At 32.1% G+C, this 27,808-nt stretch overlaps 1 protein-coding gene across 9 annotated transcripts; it reads left to right on the top strand.

Annotated features, from left to right (window-relative positions):
• The first annotated feature begins 232 nt into the window (after positions 1-232).
• Positions 233-27,439, top strand: LOC138321202 (transient receptor potential cation channel subfamily V member 5-like). Of its 9 annotated transcripts, none has more exons than XM_069264708.1 (18): positions 244-762; positions 2,393-2,410; positions 3,511-3,684; positions 4,116-4,305; positions 4,790-4,943; positions 7,359-7,397; positions 11,229-11,243; positions 14,535-14,636; positions 14,883-15,032; positions 15,836-15,918; positions 16,450-16,630; positions 17,146-17,253; positions 17,509-17,660; positions 18,068-18,177; positions 18,447-18,592; positions 23,177-23,293; positions 23,636-23,758; positions 24,641-27,439. In XM_069264708.1, the coding sequence occupies exons 1-18, from the start codon at positions 399-401 to the stop codon at positions 24,797-24,799; spliced, it is 2,385 nt and encodes a 794-aa protein (XP_069120809.1). In that variant the 5' UTR covers positions 244-398; the 3' UTR covers positions 24,800-27,439. The 9 variants fall into 9 exon arrangements, 8 of the variants coding, with proteins under 8 accessions (XP_069120809.1, XP_069120808.1, XP_069120805.1 ...); XM_069264704.1 differs by lacking the exons at positions 7,359-7,397; positions 18,447-18,592 and adding exons at positions 8,002-8,034; positions 21,233-21,396 and having other exon boundaries at positions 252-762; XM_069264703.1 differs by lacking the exon at positions 18,447-18,592 and adding an exon at positions 21,233-21,396 and having other exon boundaries at positions 252-762.
• The last annotated feature ends 369 nt before the right edge of the window (positions 27,440-27,808 follow it).

Raw genomic sequence — 27,808 nt, 5'->3', positions numbered from 1 at the left:
GATTAAATGTCCAACTCGGCACTGGTATCACGAGAGGGCACGCGAGCGTGTATTTACCTGTATTGGAGTACATGTGACTTTTACCTGGGATTATTGTAACTACGTTTATACTTGTTAGCTTTATCGTAACGACATAATTGTGTCACGTTAATATCAAAACACAAAATAAGGGTCAAATTGATAAACAACTATGAAAGATTTATAATTTTAAAGCTGTTTATGTTCAATAGAGATGTGTTACTCGTCAACAGAAATGTGATGACAGTGTCACCTCATACTAGTCGAGGACACAGGAAGCTCTGCAATACACATGCGTAATTTACTATTTACCTGTGACATAAAAATCCAATATGGCCGTGCAGTTTGACAGGTGAGACAAGCAGATCTGAGATACAGAGATGGGGAATACCACAGTTGTCGCCTCCAATGTGAAGGCACAGGGGGACAGCGATGTGAAAAAACTATATCAACTCGTCGACCTGAAGGGCGGGGGCGAGTTGGTGGAGCTGATGAAGATAGCAAGGTGGAGAAAAAACTATAAAGTGATTGATGAAAAAATACAAACAGACGTTAAAAAATTTCTCTATAATGATGGAGACGGGAAGAAAGTTCCGATCGTGGATCTGATAATGACGAGGAGTAAGGAAAGGAGTAGCAACAAGCCGAAAATTAACAAACAGAAACAGGAGAAAGATAAAGAGTTAGCGATGATTGACATGCGTTTCCCTGACGGCCAGGAGAACTACCTACAGAACAAACCAGGTAAGTCTCAGCCGCTGGACCCGAGGCCCGCTTCAGTGGCTGGTCACGGGACAGAGCAAGCGGACTATGGCCAGTGTCATCACATTTAGTGAAGCATGTCAAAAATGCACAACATATATATAGCCTAGTGTTATTTAATCTTAACAGTATTTTTGAGATTGATCGTCTACATTATGTTCATTGTTTACCGACGTCTGCATCTAATTAGTGTATTTTAAAGATAGCAATCTACTATTATGGTTATTGGCCGGGATTATAAAATGAACATTTCTCTATTTCTGATCTGTTTGTATTTAAAATCACTAATTATTTTTATAATGTCCTTTAAAGGCCCATTACCTTTCCGGAGCAAAGTATAAAAGTTTCTTAAAAACATTAATAACATCAGAAAATATATACTGATGACTTAAAATAAGGTTACGACACCAAACATATGCAAAATTTCCTGCGAAATATATGAAAACAGTGGAGAGTCAAGTCACTGTTTTGCCGTCTGGCGCAGTGATAGTCAACTACCGCGCGGTATTTAGGACGAAGGCGGGAAACATCACTTCGTTATGAAAATAAACATTTTATTTATTTTAATCAAATCGTTCAGAAGCTGATGATAAATGTAGTATTAACGGTAAGTTAATAATTTTTAAGTCTCTACAAAAATATTGATCTTGTTTTACATTCCCATTTTAAAAATTAAAAGCCGTTTCGGAAAGGTAGTGGGCCTTTAATATGTATGCAAGGTTATATTTAAAGTTAATCAGTCAGATTTATACTATATCAGTTTTACTTTAACAATATATTTGTAACTGTTACATTGTAACTAATATCAATGCATAGCAGGAGAGAAGCTTAATTATTTTTTTTAATGTAACAATTTGGCCATATAATATGCACCAGTGGAAAAGCAATATTGGATATGTGAACAATTTGCAGAAAAGACTTTTTAAACATTACACTGACTACATTAAGAAATTAATTTAATGTCTACATTATTGAAATGAACAAAAAGAGTAGAATCGTTTTAATGAATCAAAGCTAGAATCCAGCAACCATGTTTTTAATGTATATATTTTCAATAAAAAGAGAATTTAAGAGATTCAATAATACAAAAAAAAGAAAATTATTTTAAAGAAACAACTTAATTTGTTTAAAATCTGTATAAAGTTTAAAGGCATATTATATGTCAGAATTATTTAAGCAATAAGTTTGTAACTACCATAATTTCATATGATGTACATGTATCAGAAATATATGTTTTTAATGCGAACAACCTTTTTCCCACAATGTGACAGTGAAATTTAAGCTAATATTTGAATAACACAAACTAAGTTCTCACTTGAAAAACAAGTACTTCTTTATCATAAATTAATATGATTAAATGACCGAGATTAAAATTTCTATTCTTCCGAAATGTTACACTGGTAGTTGATGTGGTATATATACACCTTCTTGACACTGCATGTACCTGTAATTAAGTTTTGAAGTATAGGATTCTAAATTAGAATGTTTTAGTTTAACTTTATTAACATTTCCTCATCTTGGCATGATAGAAATTGCAGTTAACTTCTAACTTATGATAGAAATTGCAGTTAAACTTCTAACTTATTCACTGTTATCAATAAAACAATTTCAGACGGCACTGCTCTGCCAGGTATGTATGGAGATGGCTGGTTGTAATTGTAATTATGTAGTACACACCTCTGTGAATATTGTACCTTAATTAATTTCCATTTTACATGTATATTTCTGCTTCTGTGGGTTGAAAAAAATGTGTTTGCTAACCACTGCTTAAAAATCTGCATTTATTCCATATTCTTCCTTTTTGGATATAATGAAATTAACCCCTATATATTTTTTTATTATATGGTATATGTATTTATAGACAAATAAAATCTTCTTTGGTAAATACCAGCTGGTTGGTATTTTAAAGGCGCAAAAAATTGTACAGGAGTGGATAAGATTTTAAGTAGTCAACCATTTTTTGTGATTATAAAAGTTGTGAGCTCGAAATTTATGTAAGGTAGTTACCGAATACTGATTATACATGTATATATTTATTTCCTTCACCCTATAAAACTTAAAGAGACATGCTTATAAATTAATTGTTGATCAGACAGAAGTATAAGTCAATAATTAAATAATTTAATATATTTTGTTTATAATCCTACTGTAGTCTATAAAGTTAATCTTTTTAAATGTTATTGCTATAATTGTTTAATTACTATTATCATCTTGAGTTGTGAATTCATAATTAATTATTAGAGGTAGGCACAGTGCTTCAGGGGAGATAACTGGATTTAATTTTCTTCAGTTGTAAAACTACAATTGTAAAACTTTTTATGTATTTTGTGATTGTGGTTTTTTTACTTCGTGTTTGATTTGTTATTTAACCTGATCATGCAGTTTGTTTGAAACATTAACAGAAATGTTGAGCCTTCAAAAGACGACAAGTATATTTTTCTTTCATTTATCTTAGGTTAGAAAGTAACCGGTTTAAAATGTATGAAACTGTATGCATTTAGCATACATTGAATATACATTTATTTTTAATTAATTTTGAAAATAAAAGCAAAATCTTATTAGCAGTTTAAATGATCTACTCAAGGATTTCTTTTTGGTTATGTTTGTTTCTTTGTTTTTAAATCTTTAAAAAAAAAGTCTGATAGTATCTATATAAACTTTGATACTGATCCAATCATTTTAAACTTCAAATGCAATCTAAATTAATTGTGAATGGATTGTTGATTTTAGATCGTAAGTTCCGAGAGACTTGCTGGGACCTCAATGAGAGGGGGACTGTAGGGGAGACAATCCTTCATCTGTGTCTACTCAATGCCTCGGCTATCCACGCTGACCTGGCCAAAAGGCTTCTACAGGCGTTCCCCAAACTCATCCTAGACATATACACCAGCGAGGAGTATTATGGTAAGCTCAGAAAGTTCTGTAGGATTTTGTAGGTGAATCCACACTTTACTTGTCTTAAAATTTAGAAACGGTTAACTGCTAAAAGGTATTAAAGGTTAAATTCTAAAAAATTTTGATGTGATTCATAGGAAGTGTATGAACCCCGGACTCATATAATCATACTGTTTGGCGGCACTCAATGCTATTGTCACAGCTAGCAAAATTTCATTGATTGGTGTAGAATGTATCTATGGGGAGATAATTGATTATCAAAATTGACTCCTCTAAAAACTACCCATTTGTCAAAATTTTAATAAGTTGAATTCTGTTGATTTTTCTATTTATTCTATAATGGTCTAGTCAATATTAAATCAATCTGAATGTATCTCAGGGGAGATAATCTGTGGTTAGTTTCAGATAATTATATCACACTATTTCCTTGATGTTTGAAGGGGAGAATGTGTTACACATGGCGGTTGTAAATGAAGATCCAGCAATGGTGAAGTTTTTGTTGGACAAGGGGGCGGATGTCCACGCTCGGTGTTGTGGTCGATTCATGTGTCCGGACGATCAGAAAGATTCACGGTCGGACAGTCTGGACCATGAATGGGTTGATGTTTGTGAGACCACAAACTATGATGGGTAAGATAGTCTTGGCTCAAATGCTCTAATCATTTTATATGATAATTGCATTTCTATCTAATATATATATATACTGCTATGTGATTATTTTCTGCATTTCTGCCTAACTATCATATTTCAAAGCAGAACTTTCCATGTACCAGTATGCAAATTTGTATACCATATGCCCTTATATTTAAGATTCAATGGTATTTATTTTTATACAACAATGGTATATCAGTGATTACCACTAGAAAAAATTGGTTTAATAATCAAAAGATCCAAATATGTTGACTAAATGTTTTTAGAAATTAGACAGGAACATCATTTTTTCAAAACTAGATAAATATAAATTTTATTTGTATTTTCCCTTTTCATCGGAATGCAAAATTATTGTTCAATTTTAACAAAATATTCATTTGTAAATGAGTTGTCTCTTGTGTTTTCCTTAGTAACACTCTAAAGAAGATTATAAATGTGAGTGTTGATATTTTAAATTCACCAGGCATGTGTACTTTGGAGAGTATCCCCTGAGTTTTGCTGCTTGCCTTGGACAAGAGGAATGTGTTCGTCTCCTCGTAGCAAAGGGAGCTAACCCAAATCTACAGGACAACAACGGGAATACTGTCATGCATATGCTGGTGATTCATGATAAGAAGGTAGGAAATGTTTTATATCACAGTTCTCCGGAGAATTAACTATATACAATATATAATCCGTCAAGTATCAGTCATATTGTTTAGTTAAATTTGTGAGTCGATGTTACGTTTTGTTTAATTGGTGTAAATCGCTTTTAACAACACATTTTTTGTATGTAAGGTTTCAGTTTCAAGATCTTCACAGATCCTAATTTTATGATTTTGTGTATCTATATGTTCAATCCCACACTTACTATGTCATCGTCCCACTAACACATATTAACGATGTACATCTTGCATGTTTAAATGCCATAGTAGTACATTGTGATATATAATTGATTTTATTTCAGCATCAATTAATATGAGATTAATTTGTTTATAAATCTTACAAGTAATTTGTTTGTGTTGCTCCAGGGAAAGGAATTAGATGGAGAGGTTTGAGATCTTGACACATTTTGTTCCTTATTTTTTAATAAGATTACTTTGTATTTGATTTTGAATGTAGTGATGGATTTGATGTCCTATTTTAGTATTATATTTCATTTAATCAGAAACTTCCATTGTTTGTAGATTTTAAACTCTTTAATCCAAGACTTTTGATTATTTTCCTTTGTCCGTGGTTCATAATTCAATTAAGCATTCTTCGATCAGTGCACATATTTTTAATTTGAATATAGCAATCCTTATCCAAACCATTAAACAGAATATTAATTATTACTGTCTTCATAATACAATACCAAATGCATGTAGTTGGAGTTTAGTTATAGGGAGCAGATTATGGAATAGGTATTATATCCTTGATATACCGGTGTAGCAGTGAGAATCCCCAGTACCATGTAAATTAGATAGTCTAGGTATATCTCACTATAATTATGTTCACAATTGTTGATAAATTCAAATAAATGCGCCCTGATCATGTATACCCAATGCATAAAGACTACACTATTGCAACATAATATGAATCTGTGCTATATTGCAAAGTATCATCAAAACGCCATTAATATTTTCAATGTTGATGTTTTTGTGTTTGTCAGTGTCTTTTGATATGTATGTCTTTCCTGTAGAACTGTTACGTTTTCTATGTTTGGAATATGGAATATAGAGACTCTCCTGTAGACAGAGTTATCTGCTTTTGGGATAGTGTTGATTGTTATATGTCATTACCCACCCACCCCTCCAAAACCCCCCCCCCCCCCCAAAAAAAAAAAAAAAAAAAATTGAAAGATTGACTCCTCAAAAACCACAAACTCCAAAAAGTATTAGTAATTAAAACAAAAGGAAACAATAAGACACAAATTGGCATGTCTCCATATTGATAGTGATTTTTTGTTTTAATGGAAGTGTTTTATATAGTACCTCTGTGTTTACTGCCCAATGTCTGGCGTGTACCTGTGTGTCTATTGTTTTCCTGTGTGTTAAATGGTGTCCTGTTACTATTTTCTATTTCCCCAGATTTACTTTTCTATTATCAATTAAATCTTACCCATGTAACCTCTAAATATCTTTAATACCTTATAAGTTTTTATGTAGACTTTTTTTGCCTAATGCGTTGAAAACTACTTATATTGTAAACTAAAGCCTTTGCAATCATAATACAATTGTCATTTAATCAATTTTAATCAATAAAAATAAGAAATTAAAAAAGAAAAAAAACACGTCCAGGTATTCACCTGTGATGATTTTGTAAGCAATTAATGAATAGTAGATGTATATATATAAGGTAAGACTGGCCACCAGACTGAAGTTATTGATAAGATTTTCTTAACAAAGAAGATAATCTCCCCGTTAGGATCAGACATGTATATAGTAGAGACAAAAATTAATTAAGTGATTTTTTTAATATTCTAGAGACTGTTGGCCAGTCTAGTTTAAAGTACCTTTATTAAATGAGAAATATAATGTAAAAAAAAGTGTAGAAAAAAGGGTAAAAATTGTTAGAATATTTGTGTGAACTAATAATGAAAGCATTAAGGTTTGATAAATTACATAAATCTATGTTCAGTTATAAACACTTCTTGTACTAGGCTAAGTATTACCTCCTACGTCAATGCCTACCAACGAAAACTCACTGAACTGAATCATGAAACATTCTTTTTTAAAACTTTGAATTTTCATACAGTTTATTCTTTTGTTTTATCTGATATCTCTTTTCCTCAGCAACATTGTTTTTAATTCATTCCTTTCATTGGAAAAAATCTGCTAACCAAGGCTTGCATTTACTTTACACTCAAATATATTTGAAGTAAAATCATGGTTGACAAGTGATGTACATATATGAGCATGGCAGATAATTACTACAGTAGATAACTTGAAAAAAAGTGAAAATTGATTTTCGGTGTAATAGGTACTTGTTTTAGTGACATTGATTAATTAATTTGCCTTTGAATCACAAACAAACTACACATAGTTGTTATGGAAAATTCTTGTTTATTTTAGACAGCAGGTGAACATCAAAAAAGCTTAAGCCTTATGACTGTAAGATATGATTCATGATAGTTGTTACAGAAGTAATAATATAACTAATAGTATGTTGTTTGAGTTCTACATCACAAGTTAATTACCTCCCCTAACTCCCATAATCTACTGACACCCACAAAGGGAGACAATTTATTATTGAAGGGTATTGATAAGAAGAAAAAAGTTTGGGATAAGTAAAGATTCATAATTATTTGTTTAAAAAGAGTTTGGGGGTGGAGGGTGTACTGTTCATACAATTTCAAATCCTTAACCTTTGATATTTCATTAATTTAAGTTTGTGAATGAGTTTGTGACAGAAATATTTGTTTGTTCACTAAGCTAAAAAAACAATTAAGAGAAATACTTAATTGCAGTATCATAAATCACTTTGTTTAATTAGAGAGTAACATTTAATACCATGCAATGAATGATGCAATTTGATCAAAGATTGTTGTATTATTGTCTAATAATTCTACATAGCTGAATTTTCAAAGATAACATTATTACAATGATTTAATCATGATTTGCTTTCAATTGTATAACAGATGTACATTATAGATTTAGACAATATTTATACGAGTAGATTTCTAGCAGAAAATATTAAATTGGTTGTGATTTGCAGGAAAAGTTCTTGGAATCAGATAAGCAGTTTCATGTGAGATTGGTTTATTTCATTGCTCAGCTAAATATGTCGAATTAAACGTCTAGTTCGTTTATAATTACATATCATATAGCAGTACATGCCTTCCTGCTGTCACTACTGGCTTTACTGGGATATATCAGACAACCTTTCACAGAAAACATTTTATGCCATGAATTTTTGTCATAAAATGTTTCATTGACAAGATACATGCTGATGTGATTCCCAATATAAAAGTCAGTTAAAGTATTAAATCACAGTTAATTGCACACATCTAGATCATCCACTGCAGCCTTTAAGTTACCATAGCTTTAAAACCCTGCTATAACACCAAACAAGATAATTTCTTTAAAGAAGCCAGTTGAATTTCCCAATAATCTGTCCTTAGTGACTAGCCTAATGTTCCCTTGCTGACTTCCATCACCGGCCTTCCTAAGACCTTTCCCTTTCCACCCTACAACCCTATGAAACCATGCAATCTCCCATTTGCTATCAAAATTGACACCATTACCTAATGACAAATTAATCAAGAAGTTATACTCTTATAAAGATTAATTACCAAAAACACAACAAATCTGTGTAAGATTACGGTTATAACAGAAGATTTCCTTGTAAGATATCATGACAAAACTCAGAAAATTTCCTGAGATTAAATTCTTCATTACTGGTATAGAAACCAATTTTTAGCCCACCATCATTTTTTTCAATCGTTTCGTCGTGTCGTCCGTTGAATTGAACTGCCTAGCTTTCAGTAAAAGATAATAAAGGTAGATATCTATTCATGGAGATGAAATGTTTGCAAACATACTTTGACCACTAAATTATGATTCTTAAAACTAAAGTCAAATGCAAAATAATTTGGTCTACAACTTGTTTATTGATTTATTTTTTAACTTTAATACATTGTCATATCTAAACATAATCCTATATGCTGTATATTTTTGACGTGATTAAATCTTGTTTTCTATTACTGATACATCTGATTTATAAATCTATAAAACTTTCTTTGCACCCAATTTATTATCTGCATTTGCACCCTTTAAAATTCTGTCATTTTGAAATCTAAAGTTTGTTTTCTTCTCTATGATGATCATGCAGATGTTGATTGTTACACCATATGCATGGGAGTGGAAATTTGTAAGTGAAAATTGCAATTTTATTTGACATCAAGCCAAGAGGAAACAATTCTGTGTAATCAAAAAGAATATTGTATTGATAAGCTATATGACACCACAAAAACAATTTATATAGGCTATACACAATGTATCATAGCACAACAGCATATGTTTTTTAAACTATTGTACTGGTACTGCATGGATAAATCAGAAATGTGCTCAATATTGGAGTATATTTCTAGTTTGGTTCATAATTATAATTACACAAATTAAATGAAATGTATTGCTCTTATCTTCATGCATTTTGCATTAATTGTCATCTTGAAACACTAAATCATGATTATGAAATTAATTTATAAGAAAATGTATAGTAGACCAATTACTTTGCTAAGCTGAAGAAACTTCACACAATGCTAGGCAACTTGCAATTGATTGTGTCAAAATATCCCAATTAACACACATTTAATGTACTTTTCATTATTTTAAAATGAGTCAAACGCACAAATATACATATACACATTCACTGCTTTAGACATCACTGCAGGCCAGAAATAAATCATCTTCACATTCAATCATTGATTGGTGCATTTTAGATTCATTTTAATTGTAATTTTTAACAATGAGTTCATGGTTTCAGATAGCCTTGTAACTGATATTCACATATCTCATTGACCCACAGCTTTTAATTATATATTAGGTATAAATGTGGTTGGTCTAATATACACTACAAACACATGTATACCTCATCTTAACCACAGTCCAGCAAACTTTGAGAATATTTTGTACTGCAAGGTAATGTTAAAATATCTCTTTCGTAAACTGGTTACTTTTAAGTCAGTTAGGAGAGATGATGAGTTCAAGGTCATTCACACATGATCATGGAGTTCATTTTATTCAATAAACTTTAGATAAAAAAAATCACAAGATGTATAGGTATCTAATGATGAATGAAAGTATCCTATAGTTATTAACAGAAGATGGAGGTGATCAATGTCTCTCAGCACTATAGTATTACAGTGTATCATATTAATTTCATGCTTAATTTAGGGGTGCAGTTTTTAGTTCAGCTAGAGAGATTTTCTGATGTCCAATACTGAGAAGCTGACTCAGTGAAGTAAATGCTTTTGTGCCATTTTCAATTTTCATTATGATAAAGTGTTTAAAAGTACATGTAGACATTATATATTGATGTATTTAAATCAATTGATTTTCCAACATTAATTATGTGAAAAATCCAAATAACATAAAATCAATAATTATCTACAGTATATGAATGTTGTTTTATGTCTTTGTGTGTTAATGGATAGAAAATGTTTTAATTTATTTAAATAATGATAAATGATTCTTTCTCTTAATGTTCTACATCTTCTGGTGTTCTTGATAAATAAATTGACTTCCTCTTTATTAATAACATGTATTTGTTGAATTGTGACCTGGTCGTTAATTATTAATGTGTTGAACTGTGACCTACTCGTTAACTAATATCTGAGGTGTTACAGTGACATGTGATCTCCCAATGATGATTTAACTATAACATGTATATATACCTTACACTTGTCCATACAACAGTTTGCATTAAATCATCCAGTAAATTATATCTTGTTAGTCTGAAACTTACTTTTATATCTCTCTTTGCAAATATCAAATGATATGAAATCAACATGCATGATCAAAATCTTACCTGGTTGAGTGATCTGAGGGCTAATATTCTGCCTTTGAATAATGCAGAGTTATCTGCCCTCCTGGTTAGGTATTGATTGTGATGTCATGTGTTTGTGAGGGTCATTCTTTTCAGAGAAAACGATATGAGTTTCGCTTACAAAACAATGACTTCACAATGGATACCTACCCGCAAGGGAGATAACGCTGTAATATGCAAAGGCAGAATAATGTTATACTCACTGTGTAAGGACATCCCAACCACATGGCCACCTTATCTCTTGACGCACTGAAAACAAAAAACTTGAGAAGACAGAGTATGGACAGGTGTGAGTATAGACAACTAACATGATGATGTTGTATTAATAATTTCTGTCCAATGTTGTATTTCATGTTCCTTTCATGCTGCGTTCTGTTAAAATCACGACCCAACAGTACGCCTCGAAAAAGGTTTGCACCACCTTAAACATTTCTTGATTGTAGTATTTTGTGAATCTATTAACATTGTGTATGTGTAATCTGTTGTGCACGCTTCCTGGGGTTGTGAAATCCTCATTAACACATGCACCTTGTCACCTGTTTTATGTAATTAGAATTGTAATAACTATAGTATCTTTAGCATTTATTAAAGCAAGAAATGTTTTTTTTTATTGATTTCCAATTGACAGAACGGTAGCTGTCAATCAATCCACATGTGACTTTGCATTTTGTATTGTGTAAAGTTATGCCACAATGTCTGCTTTGACATCGAATAGGTACATGTGCGTTTCTGGACATGAGGCGTGGCTAATAACATCTGACCATCAGTCCATTAGTTGTAGATCTGTAATGAGAAATAAGGATTGTTCTTAATTTTTTCATTTCCGTTTTGTTTTTTTAATCATTTTTGATATGTTTATTTTTCATTCATCTATGTTTATGTACTTGGATGCAAACACAACTGTAAGGATTAATATATTAAAATTAAACAAAGGGAGACAACTTTCATATTCATCACAGGATACAGATGCTAGCTTTTATTATCAGATACATCTCTAGTTTTTTGTATTTCATTGATATATATTTCATTGATATATATTGAGCCGGAAGGACGTTTTTGAATTTTCCATACTATAAATTAATTTCTTGTCGTACGCAGACAGATTGTTTTTATTTTTCCATTTCAAAAAAATTAACTGATGTTTTGACCGACTTTAGCCATCCTCTACTGATAATAGTTACTGGTTTTCTTCTATAATACATATGATAGCGAAACTGATCAAGTGACTCGTTAATGTTTCTAACACTATTCAAGGACACGTCCTTGGCCTAGTTTATGAATGATATTACAATGGCCCCTCGCCAGATACATTAACACTAATTATATAAGATTATTATTAAAGTAAATGTAAATGTGCACCTGTTGATAACAAATCATAAAGCTTTAATATTTTAATTGACTGATATGCCTGAAATGAGCCTATGTGTTTTTTGTTATATACCATGGAATATCAAAGTTACACATTTACTGTCATTCTATTGAAAAGACTTTTTCTTTGATTAATGATGCACTGCTTTTGAATGATACAATTAGAAAATGCATAATTATAGCTTTTATCAAATAAATATATATTATTATTAAAGCACCTGTTCAAGCACTTGCAATATATGTGACTTCAGCATTTGTATATAAGCACATTATATTCATGTTTTGAATTTTAGTGTCTTTTCAATTATAGAGCCCTAAGGAGTAATATGACATAGCTTAACTTTATATAAAAGCAACTAATGAAAGAAGTATAGCATCCATTTGTTAGCTTTTGAAGCATATATATATACTATAATTATATCCCCCACAACAAAGTTAGTGGGAGGGAGGAACACAATGGATTCAGGTTGGTTCCTTAAATTTTGCCTGTGTGTCTGTAGACACAGTGATCGACTGACTACTCCTAAGCTATTAAACTGGAGAGATTTCAATGTAACATGGCGCCAATAATCCTCATACTGTAAATTATACCTCAACCTTTTTCAGAGTTATGCCCCTTTGTTACAAAAAATGTAAAAACGGCTATTCCACCTTAACTACTGGAGGGGTTTCAATAAAACTTGATGGTAATATTTGTATCGGAACAAGATATCTCCACCTATGTCAGAGTTGAGGGGGAGGGGTGTTTGATGGGTATAAGTTGACCTATTCTGGACAACATTTTTAGTTATGTATTTATGTTTTATAACAATGCTTCCTCTGCAGTGATTAAGTTAGATAAATTTTGAGAGCAAAAGGAGTACTTTCAAATATGTCCAATTTACACTTTTAGCTTTAGATCCAGAAATTTAAAGTTATTTACTGATATTCTAATCACAATTATTCAGTAACAAATATACAAATATAAATTAGAAGTGACCTCACAATATGGACATAATCTACCTTTACAATTTTGCTCTCAAGTAATTGATGAAATTTAGCGCAAACAATTAGGGCCAAAGGCAGTATATCTATGTAGTGATTTGCTTAAAATAATCTTCTATTTAATTACATGTAGATGTTTTTAGCCCAGCATCATCAGATGGTGGGGTATTCAAATTGCTTTTCGTCTGTTGTCGCGTTACGTCTGTCTGTCCTTCCGTCTCTTAACAATTCTTGTTACCACTATTTCTCTGAACGTACTGAAATTAAATTACTTAAACTATTTAAATTTCATATTAGGTTTCCATAGGACATGCCTGGATATTGCATTTTCAGACCAATCAGTCAGCAAGATGGCCGACTGGCAGCCATCTTGGATTTTGATAGTTGAAGTTAGTGTTACAGCTATTTCTCAGAAAGTACAAAGGATCTTTTTACATATATATATAAGTACATAGTCTCCACATATAGGTTGCAGTTGTGCATATAACATTTTGGGACCGATCTGTCTACAAGAATCCTACTGGCAGCCATCTTGGATTTTGATAGTTGAAAACATCCCTCTTTCCATTGTCAGATATAATAGATTATTCTTTGGTTGTGCCAAGGTCCCTCTGGGATCTTTTGGTATTATTCATTAATTGTAGTGTTAGTTTGTGTGGTTTTGTTTTTGCAATTTTACAATTTCAACATTTTAGCGGTTACCTGTGTCAAATTTATTTTACTTTTACTTTAAATTTATGAAAAAACTTACCTGTAGGGTAGTTAGGATTAAAGCTTAACTAAAATAACTAATATGTTAATTAATAAACTCATTCATCCCTGAATTTTTATAATGGAATGGTCTAGACTTTGATTTATAAGAGCCTAAATGTGTCTCCAGGGGTCAATGAGTTTAATTTTATATTGATATCTTGCAAATTCATTGCACGCTTACAAAGCTATCTGAACACTGCATGACATTTCAAATACCCATGTTATGCATTGTTATGTATGTCAGAGTTGTAAACTATATGCTTGGTAAATTGTTATGGTTCTAACTGCTTAGTAAATTACAGCAATTTCTTGCAGAAGTGAAGAAACAATAAAAGAAAAGAATTATACATATATATACACACTTAAGTGATATATCTTTTAACTTAGAGCTTCATATTTTAGAGAGATTAAGGTAGACTGCATTAATGATTTGCTTTAATAGTCAAAAACGGTAAAGAAAAAAAACTGACCCACAAAGCAAACAGCTTGATATATATCTGCTGCTTTATTCTATAATCCCGGTATTCCATGGCATTATCACAGTCTACCCATCCATAATTTTGTCTATCTTTAACACAGTCTGTTCACCTTGACAGGAAATGTTTGATTTGTTGAGAGATCTGGGAGCTGAACTGGACATAAAGAACAGGCAAGGGTTAACTCCCCTTACTCTGGCTGCAAAGTTAGCTCGTAAAGATGTGAGTAAATTCCTTTTAAATAATGCTGTCTGTTAAATTTAGTCTCTCTTCAGGAATGATAGTGTCTACACTTAAAAAAAAATTTCATGTTTGAAATTTGAACAATAAAATTGTTTGAGAATAAATGCAAAAAACAAATAGATATCTCTGCTTAATTATCGGTAAATCTTTTCAAGGTATCACCGCTGTTCTCAAAGGAAATGAGCTCTCATATAATAAATATCATGTATAAGTAATTTCTTATAGATGTACGAGCATATTTTGGAAAAGATGCGAGAGGTGTGCTGGATTTATGGAAATGTGACATGCGCTGGATATCCGCTTCGTGATATAGACACCATATCTAGCACGGGAGAAATCAATGAAAAGTCTGCTCTCAATCTGGTGGTGTATGGGGTAAGTTGTGTAATGCATCTGCAATCTTCTGATGTATGGAATCTTGTTGAAAATATGGGTGTAAGTTTGGCAATTAGTCTTTGGATATATGGAGTCAGAAATGTTTCCTGTCAATCTGGTGGTGTGAGCGCTGGCAAATCAGAAATGTTCACCTTCAGCATGGTGATGGTAGATTCAGCTACTGGTAACACCTAACGTAACTAAAGGACAATCTCTCATGTATGAAGCATACTGCAATCTCACCCAATAATCACATGATACTGACAATGATCAAAATATGTGTCCCACTCTCTTCATGTACCACTTTTATATACTGTGCCAGGGGAGATAACCCAATTTCCTGCAGATGTGAGTGCTTATTTAATTGTCAAAATGGAAGGTTGTGTCATGGAATAGAAAAGTCAGTAAAAAGAACACAAAAATATCATCCCAATTTAACCTCTGTTTTCATTCATGTAATGGAAGTAACGGGTACATACAGTAACCAGGGTTCTCACTAAGATTTTTAATAAATGGTTGAAAATTAATAATAGGTGGTTGAGAGCCACAAGCCCCCATGGGTGCCAATACTTATTTCTGACAAAAATAGCCGGTTGTAAACAAGGAAATACACAGCTGTTTTTGCCGGCAACTGGCTTTTAACGAGAACCCTTTATACTTATTAAGAAGCTGGAACTTATCATATTGTGATGTTTCTTTATGCATCGTTGATTGTCAGGCCTTTTGCTCTGAGAATCTTTTTCCAGATCAGTGTTATAACCACGTTTCTAATCTGATATATAAATATTGTGTTCTGTTTACAGGAAGTAGAAGGCCATTTAGACATGATGGATGGAGTTGTAGTTAACCTACTGAAGGAGAAATGGAAGACATTCGTTAGGTTTAGGTAAGGAAAGAATTACCTTCAATTATAGCAAATAAGAAAGATAAAATGTATACCGGTTGCAAATAGGAACTTTAGATACAACTTTGTGTTTGTTCTTTGTCAATGCAATGTTATATAATAATCATTGATAAGATTACTTTAAAATTGGTCTGATTATCATATATTATGTAATGGAAGTGTATGTAAATGATAAATATAAAAATGTTTTCTTACATGCTTTTAGTCTGGAATTTATTCAATATTAGAACAATATACATGTACCCCAACTTTGATCTCGGGCATAATTAGATAATTTATGGAAAGATTCAATAAGTAGATTAACCACCACTTTCAATGTCTATAGACTATGATGTGTGTTACCCTTTGTAATCTGTAAAGTAGAAGCTGATCACACCAAATTATAATATTTGAAAGGAGATCTTATAATACATGTTCAGAATGGTAGGGAATTTATTTTTCAATATATGTATATAACTACACGTAAAAATCTGTTATCATACTTCTGTGACCATACCTTACTGTGTTTACCAGGTTCTACAGGAGATTTGCTATTTTTGCTGTCTACTTCATCCTTTTCCTGGTGGTGTTCCTCCTCCGACCCGGCGATGACATGTGTCCATCGAGGACAGTTAATGTTACAGGGTCAGAAAACATCACTACCGTGGAGAAGGACCCATGCTATCTGTTGAAAGTCTGTTCCACAGAGGATGTGGTGAGTTGTGTGGAATACTTTAAATTTCTACATTTCAGGCACTGGTCATGAAATCCTCAATCGAAGAGTTAAAGATACATAGTGTTGCCCAATGTTGGCTCCACGTGCCATACCTATATATGGTGTAGGAACATTTATGTCTTTGAAACATTCGTGGTCATTAAGTAAAGATTAAAATCATAAGCTACTTTTAATTAATGTCATATTTGTCATTGATTGGTATATAGATCTAAGTCTGCCTCTGTGACACTGTTTTTGGGATAATGTTGCAATTAATGGAAATGTATGTTATAAATGTTTTCATTCAAAGCTTTCATGTACGTTATCTACCCAGGTAACTTCTATTTAGAGGTCATTGTCTTAATATGAACTTAAAGATAGATAAATGATAGTGATTTGTTAGCTGTGCAATGTAGTAGTTTTATCTTGTCTTATCTTATCATTTGAAAAAAAAATTGAATTATCAAAAATAGAAAATTCTAAAAATGACATGTATAATCTGTGTTTTCCATCAGGTACGGTTCACCTTGGAAGCTCTGGTCCTGGTTGGATCCATCTGGTACTTACTGATCGCAATGAAGGAGATATACCATCAAGGCTTCCGGCTCTTCTTCACAACACTGGTTTGTCTTTTATAGTGTTGATATTATAGATTAATAAAAATGTGTCCATCTTAACATTCAATGGATCAATTACAAACTTTTCTAATGAATGTAGTGTACTTATTTTGACTTTAATGAGTTTGGAAAAAGTTTGCTAAATGACAAATTAATTTTATAATGATTGGAAAAAGTTTGCTCAATAACAAATTAATTTTATAATGATCCCTTGGTAAACCATGTACAATAATGCTTTCTGTTTTGTCCTTTAACCTACAGAAAGGAGCACCAACCAAAGCCATGTTTCTGATGTCCTGTGTGTTTGTCATCATGATGTTACCAGGACGTGCCGCGTGTGCCTATATCTATGAGGATGTGGTGGGCGTGATGGCTATCCTCTTCACAGCACCATACTTCCTCTTCTTCTGCAGGTATGTTATCATACAAAGCACATGTTTCTCTATGTAATGTTAATATTTGTTTTATATTCATGAGGAAAGATGGGAACCAAGTTTGAACGCATGAAGAGTCAAACCTCGTAACACAAAGCCATGGCAAACATAGAATAATTTGAGCATAGGAGATACCAATGTGACAATTTTAAATAGTACATACAAATGTTGTTATGATTACGGTGGGGACCAACAAAAAACTTCAATTTAACGCTGTTTTCGAGTAAAATTTGTGTTCCAGTCAACAAAATTGAACTGTGTGTAGAATATTCACTCATTTTAAGACTGGTCTGAATGAGAAAACCTAAGTGATATTCTTCTATTGAATGATCAATATTGGGTCCATGGGTTTCATTACATTTACCCATTCCATTGCATAATTTCAGAGGTTTTCCAATATTTGGACCCTTTGTGGTGATGATCTACAAGATGATCAAAGGAGATCTGTTCCGATTTTTCATCATTTATGCCGTCTTCATCATCGGCTTCTCACAATGTAAGTCTTTAGACCAAATATGTATACCAAATAGAATTTAACAGAACAAATGCAAACACCAAGAGCATTGAATATGATGGAAATTTGTATTTTCAATTACCAGTACACAAATATTAATTATTGCAAAATTAATGATTACCCAATTTGAAATGCTTTCAAATATCGTTGAACAAAGATGTAAATATTTGTTTTGTCCTGTTTGTAATTTACTACTGTAAAGTGGAATATTTGACTTTTAATCCAATGGATGACATTGCCCTTTTTTCCAGCAATGTATATTGTGTTCCGTGGTATAGCAGACACTCCGTTCAGTGACCCAACTGAGGCTGTTATGGGCATGTTCATGATGTCCCTTGGAGAATTTGGCGATTATTATGAATCGTTTGATAACACAAACTACGCCACCCTGGGAAAAGTGAGAACCGGAGCTTTCTATCTGCTCGCTCTCATTTCTTTTAACCTTCTTTTTTAGCCCCTGTTGATGGCACCCACCTGTTTTAATTGTTGTTACCTAATTGTCAAGACTGTAATTTGCATGTGTTCTTTGGTATGTTAATAGAGTTTTGTCTTCTGTATTGGAAAGTCATCATCTAGCTGAAACCATCATGGTCTATTATTTAAAACATGAATCATTGTCAGAAGCTTACAAAGTTATGTTATATCATTGAGTGACTTAGACAATAGACCAAGGTCATTTGGGTTTCTGATGATCGATTCAATGCCTTTGCTGCTTTAACTAAAGATAATTAACTGAAATGTTTTTATTGAATTGCTGGTTCAGAAATAAAACAAAAGTGAAAAAAAAAATACCAAAAGCCCTGTTAAAAGCCATCAATAATATTGTTATTAGCAAACATATTGTTATATCCTTATATATCAATAAGAGACTTTGTTCTGATTGGGGATTTCCATTGAGTAATCATCTACCTAATCCCAGGACACAATATTCCTCATCTATGATTAGTTTGATTTCCTTCATGGTAATTCATTGGTGTTAACTTCTAAACAAGAGCTGTAGTTCACGGTAGATATCACATAATGAAAGGTGGTACAACTTACGAAGGATAGCACATGATTATCAAGTTCTAATCAAGTTGTTTGTTGCATCATCATTATCATCATCTTTATATATTTACAATTATAGACTTTGCCATTGTACGTGAAGACAAAACTTTGCTAACTTCACTGTTGAAGTGTTACTGTCACTTGATGTTGTATAATGTGTCTGATGTATGGTAATATATGGGACGTGGAATCAAATGATGACCCTTTTACCTAACTGATATTCCCACATTACAATAATCCATTCCCTAATCTCTAACGATAATGTTCCTCTTAACAGAAACAAATTACGAGAAATTGTAATTTTTCCGGACAACTTAATTTTGCTATAAATTATGCAAAGACATAATGGTACAAGTATTTTTCACTCACTTTTTTTCAAGAATTAACATGAGGGTATTTTGTTTATACATATGCTATTTAATTAAGCAAGCCTGAAACACATCGTCTGTAAAAGCATAATTAATATATTATACAACTGTTACTACTACAACTGTACAAAAAATATACTACTACAGGACTTGGGTGCTATTGCCATGCTTTAAAGCTTATTGTTTGGATTTGTAAAGAAATAATATTATTTTTTTCTGATAGAAAACACATATTCAAGAGATATTGCTGATTTCTCAAGACGTATTGCAGGTTTCCTTTGCTTCAGAAGTTTCTGTTGTTCTTTGGATATTTTACACAATAAGAAGTAAAGGAGAAATGAAATGGTGAAAAAAAAATAATTCCCTGACAGTCATATAAATAGAAATTAATGTATTTAATTGGTGACAGAAATGAGTTCAGTCATTCAGGACATCTTAAATTAAAATGAATTAAATGCCAAACTATATAAAGGTCAAACAGTGCAAAACCATACCATATTTTACCTACATTATATGTGAGTGTTCTGTTCGTAATAACGCTGTAGTATATGACTGTATTAATAAAATATGTTACCTGTAAGTGATCGAGATCAGGCCGGATTATCTCAGGCGAGGGCTAAGATTTTGAAACATAATCCCAACCGGATGAGGTAGAAAAATCTAGCACATCATGTGGGATTTCCCTGTCCGAGATGCGAGAAAAAATTATCTTATCTGTTGTTGTATGTTGGATGTTTAGAAGATTATAAAGCAAATTAGACTATCTAACACACACTTTAATTAATTTAGCTGAAATAAGGCTCATTTTCATTTAGTAAGCAGTAGAAGTGATTATTTATTTTGTTCAATAATTTTTTTTTCTTTGTTCGATGTGCTTTATCATTTGGCTTAGATTTAATTTCAATTTATTTTACTAGAAATTTGGTACTGTGTTTTTAAGTTATTGTTTAAATGTTGTTATTCATTTTAATTTGCACGTTTGTTTCAGCCGTAGACTACACTATAACATTGTGTGTATTGTATAAGAGAGGAATCACCATGTTATGTAGTAATCCCATTTCAGAACAGAACACTTGTGAAACACAATATATAAGTATTATAATAACTGTTCTAATGTCTTCTGCACTGATACAATGTAGCTCACAAACCTGAGGCAGAGAATTTGAATGTCTACTTATAAAGAGATAGTACACCAGTTAATAATTAGTCTTAGACAGAAGAATTTCAAACTGAGGGGAAAATATTTCTCTGTCAAATATGAATTACAGTACAGTGCTGGTCTTTATTTAAAAAATATGCTATGAAGGTTAAGAAGCTAAAACTAATGTATTTTTAACCAGCAGTGCATAATACAGTTATTGATATATAGAATCAGTGAAGATATGAAAAGGACGTTTAGACAAATGATTGAAGCAGACAATGTGTCCGCCCACTATGTATGAAGCAGAAATCCTGAATACAAAGTTAGAGACATCTGTCAAACACAAGGGAAGAAAAGCAAAGGTGTGACAGAAATCCTAAAAGGACAAGGGATCAATATATGAAATAAAGAAAACAGATTGTTTACCTGTAAAAAAAACATGGTGATTCCTTAGTCCCTTAAATCCTTGTTCTATTCACAGCCTTCTACATCGCATTTAACGATAACAAATGTGATCCTAGTCAAAATGCATGTGTGTTCAATCACCCTATCGAGTCCATGCTAGGTCTCTTTACCATCACCGTTGGAGACTTTGACGATGTGTATGACACGTTCGCTTCTTCCAAATATCCAGACATGCTCAAAGTAAGTCACAGTACAGAGATCCACAAAACATCACATATATTTATAATCTATTATACCGATCCACAAAAAACACGTCATATTTATGATATACTCTACAGAGTTATCTACCCTTGCGTGTAGATATTGATGGTTCATTTATTTGTTTTATGAGGGAAACAAAAATGTTTTTATTAAGCTATATTTACATTTACTTGTCACTTCTACTATATCAACTAATCATCTCATAATGTGCTAACACGCATTATGAAGATTGTCTGCAAAGCTCTTGCATCTATACAGACCATAGATGCCATAGGAAGATAGGTTAATGCTTAAATAAAATGAAAGGCATTGTGTGTTTTTTAAAGCCTGCCTTTTCAAGTAAAGTCCAATTATACCAATCAATGACATGATTATTTACAGCTTTTGTAGACTGATATCCATAGTCCTCTCATAAAAAAATGAAGTTCTGATCAATGCCTACTTGAAAGGGTAAATCAATGCATAACAAAAATACATCATATTATCCACCACGCTTTTATTCACATTATTTGCAAGAGAATAAATGCATTTTACTAAACACTGACAATGAGATAAAAGAGAATATAAATAAACAATTTTTGGATCTAAGCCACTTAAATCATGGTAAGTTTTAAAAAATCCTTTCAAATTTGTTTGTCGTTTTTTAATCGGTTTTATTGATAAAGCAAGTTTGGCTAGATACACAATGACTACTGAGGATTTAATATAGGTTGCTTGCCTGTTATGTTTTGTACATTTGTATATGTATCCATCATATAAATTACGCTTTTTATGTTGTTATCGATGTTTTATTTTTATATACTCATCAAACAACTTTTTGTATATGTCATAAATATGGTAATACATAGTGTATCATAACACATCACAATATACTCTCACAGTAGAAGTCTAGATGTGTTGTCACTTTTAATGTTGTTATAAGTGTCAGAGTAGATCTGTTCATGATGTTGAAACTTTTTTTTCTACTTAATACATTGCATGATGATTTACAGTTACTAGAGATACATATATAATATTGTTAAATTATTTCGATAGGATGCTCTCGATTTCATAAACATGCATTAGCATGAGTCTTTTATGGTTTGTATGATATATATAAATGTATCTAACCTTACAATGACCTTGTAACAATACCCTTAATGTGCCCCACCCTCACTAATTGATATTTCTGTTGTTTAATATTGATTACCTCAGTTCCATTGATTGTCAAATCCCAGATAATACAAACAGTCTAAAATTAACTTTCACCAAAGCCTATTTGGAAATATGGTTGCACATTAATACAAGCTTTTACACCGTATGTTGAACTGTTCCTCGTGTTGTATTCAGCACAATTAACATTCTGTTAATCCTGAGGCAAAGTATCTGCTTCGTTTCATGGGAAAAAAAAAATAGTAAGACATGTACTATGGACATTAAGAAAAGAGTGTCTGAGACTAAACTTGGAGACATTTAAGCACTTATTTGTCCTTTTCAGTATCTTGGTTATGTATAACATATAGACCAATTTTTTGCCTATATTCTACCTTCAAAACCATTGCTTTTATATCATCATAAATGTGACTGTAAGTATATAATAGATAATGTTTAAGAATAATCTTAATTTTGGTCTGGTAAATATGATATGTAATTTTTGAAAACAATATTGCCATTTCATAATGGTATATGCCTTCAATTGAAAACGTTGTTGCTAGCTATGGTTACATATTTTTATAAAGATATATGCTCTTATCTAATGACCTTGTGACTATGGTTACAGATTGTGTTCTTTGTGTACATGATCATGGTGACACTTCTCCTTGTGAACATGTTGATTGCTATGATGGGTAACACCTACCAGCTTGTCAATGAAACACAGAAGGAATGGTTCAGACAGGTAGGTTTCTGTGTTCTTATATCAGTAATGCACTGGTAGATGTTAAATGGTTTGGTAATCAAAAACAAAAAGTTGTTAAATTTTCACAACGGTACATTTTCGCAGGTATTTTGGGACTGAAAACAATTGAAGTGCATGGGTTCAAGATTCATTTTCGATATATCCCCTGAACATTGCCGTTATATATATAAAAGAATGAAATCTTCCATATCAGTTAAATTTACTGCATCCAAAAAGTGTCCAAATAACAAGAGTTTAACCGTTTCTTTGGCACCTCCAGCAGTGGCATAAAGATATTACTCACAGTTGTTCTAAAAAGTCTGAGTAACTCTTTATTTTCAGTGGGCAAAGATTCTGTTGGTGATAGAACAGAGTGTCACTACAGAGCAGAGGAAAATATTGCGAACTAAGTACTCCCAGCCGACCAAGAACGATAGAGCATTGGTCATACGCTGGCACCAGTCGGTAAGTAGTTTTATATCAAATTTTATTGGAATCCTACACGTTTTACATAATTATATTATGTGATCAGAAACTTAAACCCTCTTTCATAACTGCTTTAAAAAACTCAAACGGATAACGTTTGTTTATCCAAAAGAAATCATTTTTAGCTCACCTGGCCCGAAGGGCGCGTGAGCTTATGTCATGACGCGGCGTCCGTCCGGTCGTCAAAATTTCCTTTAAATCGCTACTTGTCATAGAGTTCTGGATGGATTGTAACCAAATTTGGCCAGTAACACCCTTTGGGGAAGGGGAACAGAACTTGTATAAATTTTGGCTCTGACCCCCGGGGGGCAGGAGGGACGGGGCACAATAGGGGATATAGAGGTAAATCCTATAAATCGCTACTTGTCCTAGACTTCTGCATGGATTGTAACCAAATTTGGCCAGAAACATCCTTGGGAGAAGGGGAACAGAACTTTATTAATTTTGGCTCTGACCCCCCGGGGGGGGGGGAAGGAGGGGCGGGGCCCAGAAACATCCAACAGAATTCGTATAAATTTTGGCTTTGACCCCCTGGAGCAGAAAAAGTGGGGCCCAATAGGGGAATTAGAGGTAAATATTCAAATTCCTTCAGAAAAGAAACAATGAACTTGTATTCAGAACATTACTTGGCATTACAAACCAGGTGAGCGATACAGGCCCTGTGGGCCTCTTGTTTCCTAAGGGTTCGGTTCACTGTTTGATAGATGGTTCATCCTGGTAGAATCCAGATGCAGTGTCATTTTAGAAACTGTAGAAAATGGAGAGGCATTTCCATAGGGATATATGCATGTACCTATTTGGTAGAATATGGTAGTTGTCCACAGTAAGCAGGTATTGACTTGTGTTATCTGGTGTCTACAGGAGAAAGAAAGAGAAGAGCTACAGAAACTGAGGGAAGCTCAGAAGATGAAGCAGAGGAAGAAGATTTTAGAGGAGAGAAACAGACGTATTCTGAAAAAGACACCTTCAAACAAAGCCATTGTAGCTGCAGATGCCAAAGAAGGCAAAGTCAACATTTAATTTTATCTGTTTGCTGATGGAAATTTAGTTGGTTCATTCTCAAAATGAGTTGCGACTTCAGAGATGAAAATTTTAGATGGTTAAAATTTTTGTTATCAGATACAAAATCCAAATATGCTAGATTGTGTGTTTTAGTATGTTTAGCATTGTGTATTATCATAGGCCAGATCGAATTATACGTTAACAGGTAGGATTAATATTTATATTTAATGTAAGTTATTGTTCTTTTATTGTGCAGTATTTGATTAAGTCATGTGCACGGATTATGTGTAATTCATCATCTAGTAAGTCGAAAACCTGTTAATTCAAACAATATTTGCATGGATCTCACTTTTTTAAACGTTGTTAAATTTAAAGATATTTTTTCAGAAATGTAGTAAAATACCAGTGTACCACTAAAACGCTCTTAGTTCAGATAGTGCCTGCCTTAAAAACTAGATTGTTCATTAGGTTGTAATATTTGGAAAACTTTGAAAAAAAGTTATTTACATGAATATTAACGACAAATTAACTCACAGGGTATGTAAAGTATGGTGTATTGTACCATAATCAGTTGGGTACTGCAGCTTGACATTACATTTAGTTACGTATAGTGATGTATTACAGTGTACAATGTTAACATTTTTATCTTCGTAGGAAACACTTTTAATGTGTTCATATTATTTGCATTTTAAGAATGCATAATAGTTGTACATTGTTTATTTAATAGTAATTACAATGTAACATTTAAATTTTGAAACTACTTCCTGATTAATAATGAACTGTGACAAACACAGTAGGTTAAGGCACTGTGTCAGGTGTTATATTCCAGTAAAAAATTACTGATGATCGTACAACTTGTCAATTACATAAATTTAAGCAAAAGGCAAGGGTTACGTGGTTAGAGGGTAACTAAATGCCGTAAGATAATCATTATGAGGAAACTCTAGGATATTTATACTGTACTACAACACTGGTAAAAGTATGACCTTATCATTCTAAATAAATGCTAGTTTTATTTTGACTACTATACTTTATCGGATATACTATTGATAAAGTGTGTTACATGTTTATGATGATGCCTACTTCCATTATAATGAATTTTCTTTGTAGTGTTCCAAATGTTATTGGTCATGGTGCCCATTTATGGTCACAAATTAGGTGTCAAGATTAAGTGATTTTAGTGAAGAAGTCATTGTTTAAGCTTTAATCTTACATTTATAGAAATGTATTTATAGAAGAGATAGTGTTATTGTTACCATAAAAAAAGAGAATTTATTTATACTCTTATTTTTAGTTTATGGATAAACTTATATTTTTATCTCCCATCCATAAATACAGTTAGTGCAATTTCAATCAAAACACGATTTTTTGTAATGATGCCATGGATTTACTTATATTGTTTTTTTATCACGAATCCTGTTTTTATCACGAATCCGTCCAGGGTAATACTTTGTCCTAATGGTTGTATAATAAATACTTTCTAGCTGCATAAGTCCCCTGTGATGGAACAAACTTACTATAAATTTTGGAATATATGTGTATATATATGTAAACTTTATATTGAAATACACACGTACTGCTGAATTGAAATGAAATATGTTTTCCTAACCAGATTGATGTCTGGGCAGTATTAAAATCTAGAACAATGAAATACTGCTTAATAAATGTAATATACAGTATACTTCGATTGTGATAAAAATGTATTATAATCTTTTATGTGATTTGTTTGATAGTTTGAACTACTGCTGATGAAGTTAGATTACCGTAATTTTATTACCGCTGATATGAATTTCTGTTGAATTGAATCGCTGAAGAAATGAATTTCTGTTGAATTGAGTCATTGCTGGATTGAATTCATGTTGGAAAGGACTTTTAGAAATATATACAAATATACAAAAAATAGTTGCTCTAATAACTAATAACTGCTGAAATAAATTGATGTCTAATCGAATAACTGTTGTGTTCAATTATTGGTAGAATAAATTACTGTATATTTGAAATTTTAATCAAATTGATTTTCAACCCAAAATGTTGTTTTTTTTAGAATATTACTGCTGAAATGAATTATATGTACTAAAAATAACTGCTGTTATAAAATCATATGAATATCTAGACTGAAATTATTTTTCTAATCAATTGCATTACTGCTGAAGTTAATGCTTAATCTTATTCATTTACATACTGTTATTTTTATGATTCATAATTACGTCATGTTTTTACATTAATTTGTTATTCTTGATAATAAAAAAACGGTGTTATTGTATGGCGATTGTATGTTTCATGGCTATACATTTATGTAAACATATTTATTTAAAAAAAGCCTTAAAAGCGCTTTAATTCATCTGGATTTAAAAAGAAAGAGTTGAGTCATCTCTGTGTAACTCTAATGATACAGCAAAATAAAATTAATAACATTAATTAGCATGAAGATGCAATCCAAATAATCGCAACTGATATGTGCATAAGACACATTTTGATTGTACAGTCAAGTTTCTGTCTCTATTCTATTTGCGATATTGCAAGCCAAATGTTCTGTATTATTTGGACGTGTTCTTCTGACAAACTACAGGTTTATTATAGTGCTGTTGATGTATGTGCCTTCTGATTGAATTATCATTTGGTTTTACATTTTATTAAAAATCTGTTAAAATTCTGAAACTTGTGTTTGCAGTGTTACTCTTTATTACATGAACTGTGTGTCATTGTTTGAGTTATTTGTGAGGGACATTGCTTGAATAGACATGGCAAACAAATCGTTTATATTTTGGAAACTAACGTCACCAAAACCCCCCAAAAACATTTTGTACTCTCCTAATAAAACAATCACTTGCAAACGCTACAAAAATGCTTTGTGTTGGAAACATTTCAATGACCTCACCTGCATGAGACTGTTTGAAGACCGAAATCTCCGCAAATATCGAACTCGCATATCTCTTGTTTTTAAGAGCTGTTGGTTAACTTAACATCCAATTAACAGATAAGATCAAATGAAGACGCACAAAAGGATATATTGCGTGTGTGAACGCC

Source organism: Argopecten irradians, chromosome 4 (assembly GCF_041381155.1).
Source record: "Argopecten irradians isolate NY chromosome 4, Ai_NY, whole genome shotgun sequence".
NCBI lineage: Eukaryota > Metazoa > Mollusca > Bivalvia > Pectinida > Pectinidae > Argopecten > Argopecten irradians.
This window is presented reverse-complemented; position numbering and strand designations above follow the sequence as displayed.

Excerpts from the sequence above, each read along its gene's own strand:
- LOC138321202 (XM_069264703.1), top strand. The coding sequence starts at position 399 with ATGGGGAATACCACAGTTGTCGCCTCCAATGTGAAGGCACAGGGGGAC. Across the intron at positions 23,294-23,635 it reads AGAAGGAATGGTTCAGACAG|TGGGCAAAGATTCTGTTGGT; the intron begins GTAGGTTTCTGT and ends CTTTATTTTCAG. Across the intron at positions 23,759-24,640 it reads TCATACGCTGGCACCAGTCG|GAGAAAGAAAGAGAAGAGCT; the intron begins GTAAGTAGTTTT and ends TGGTGTCTACAG.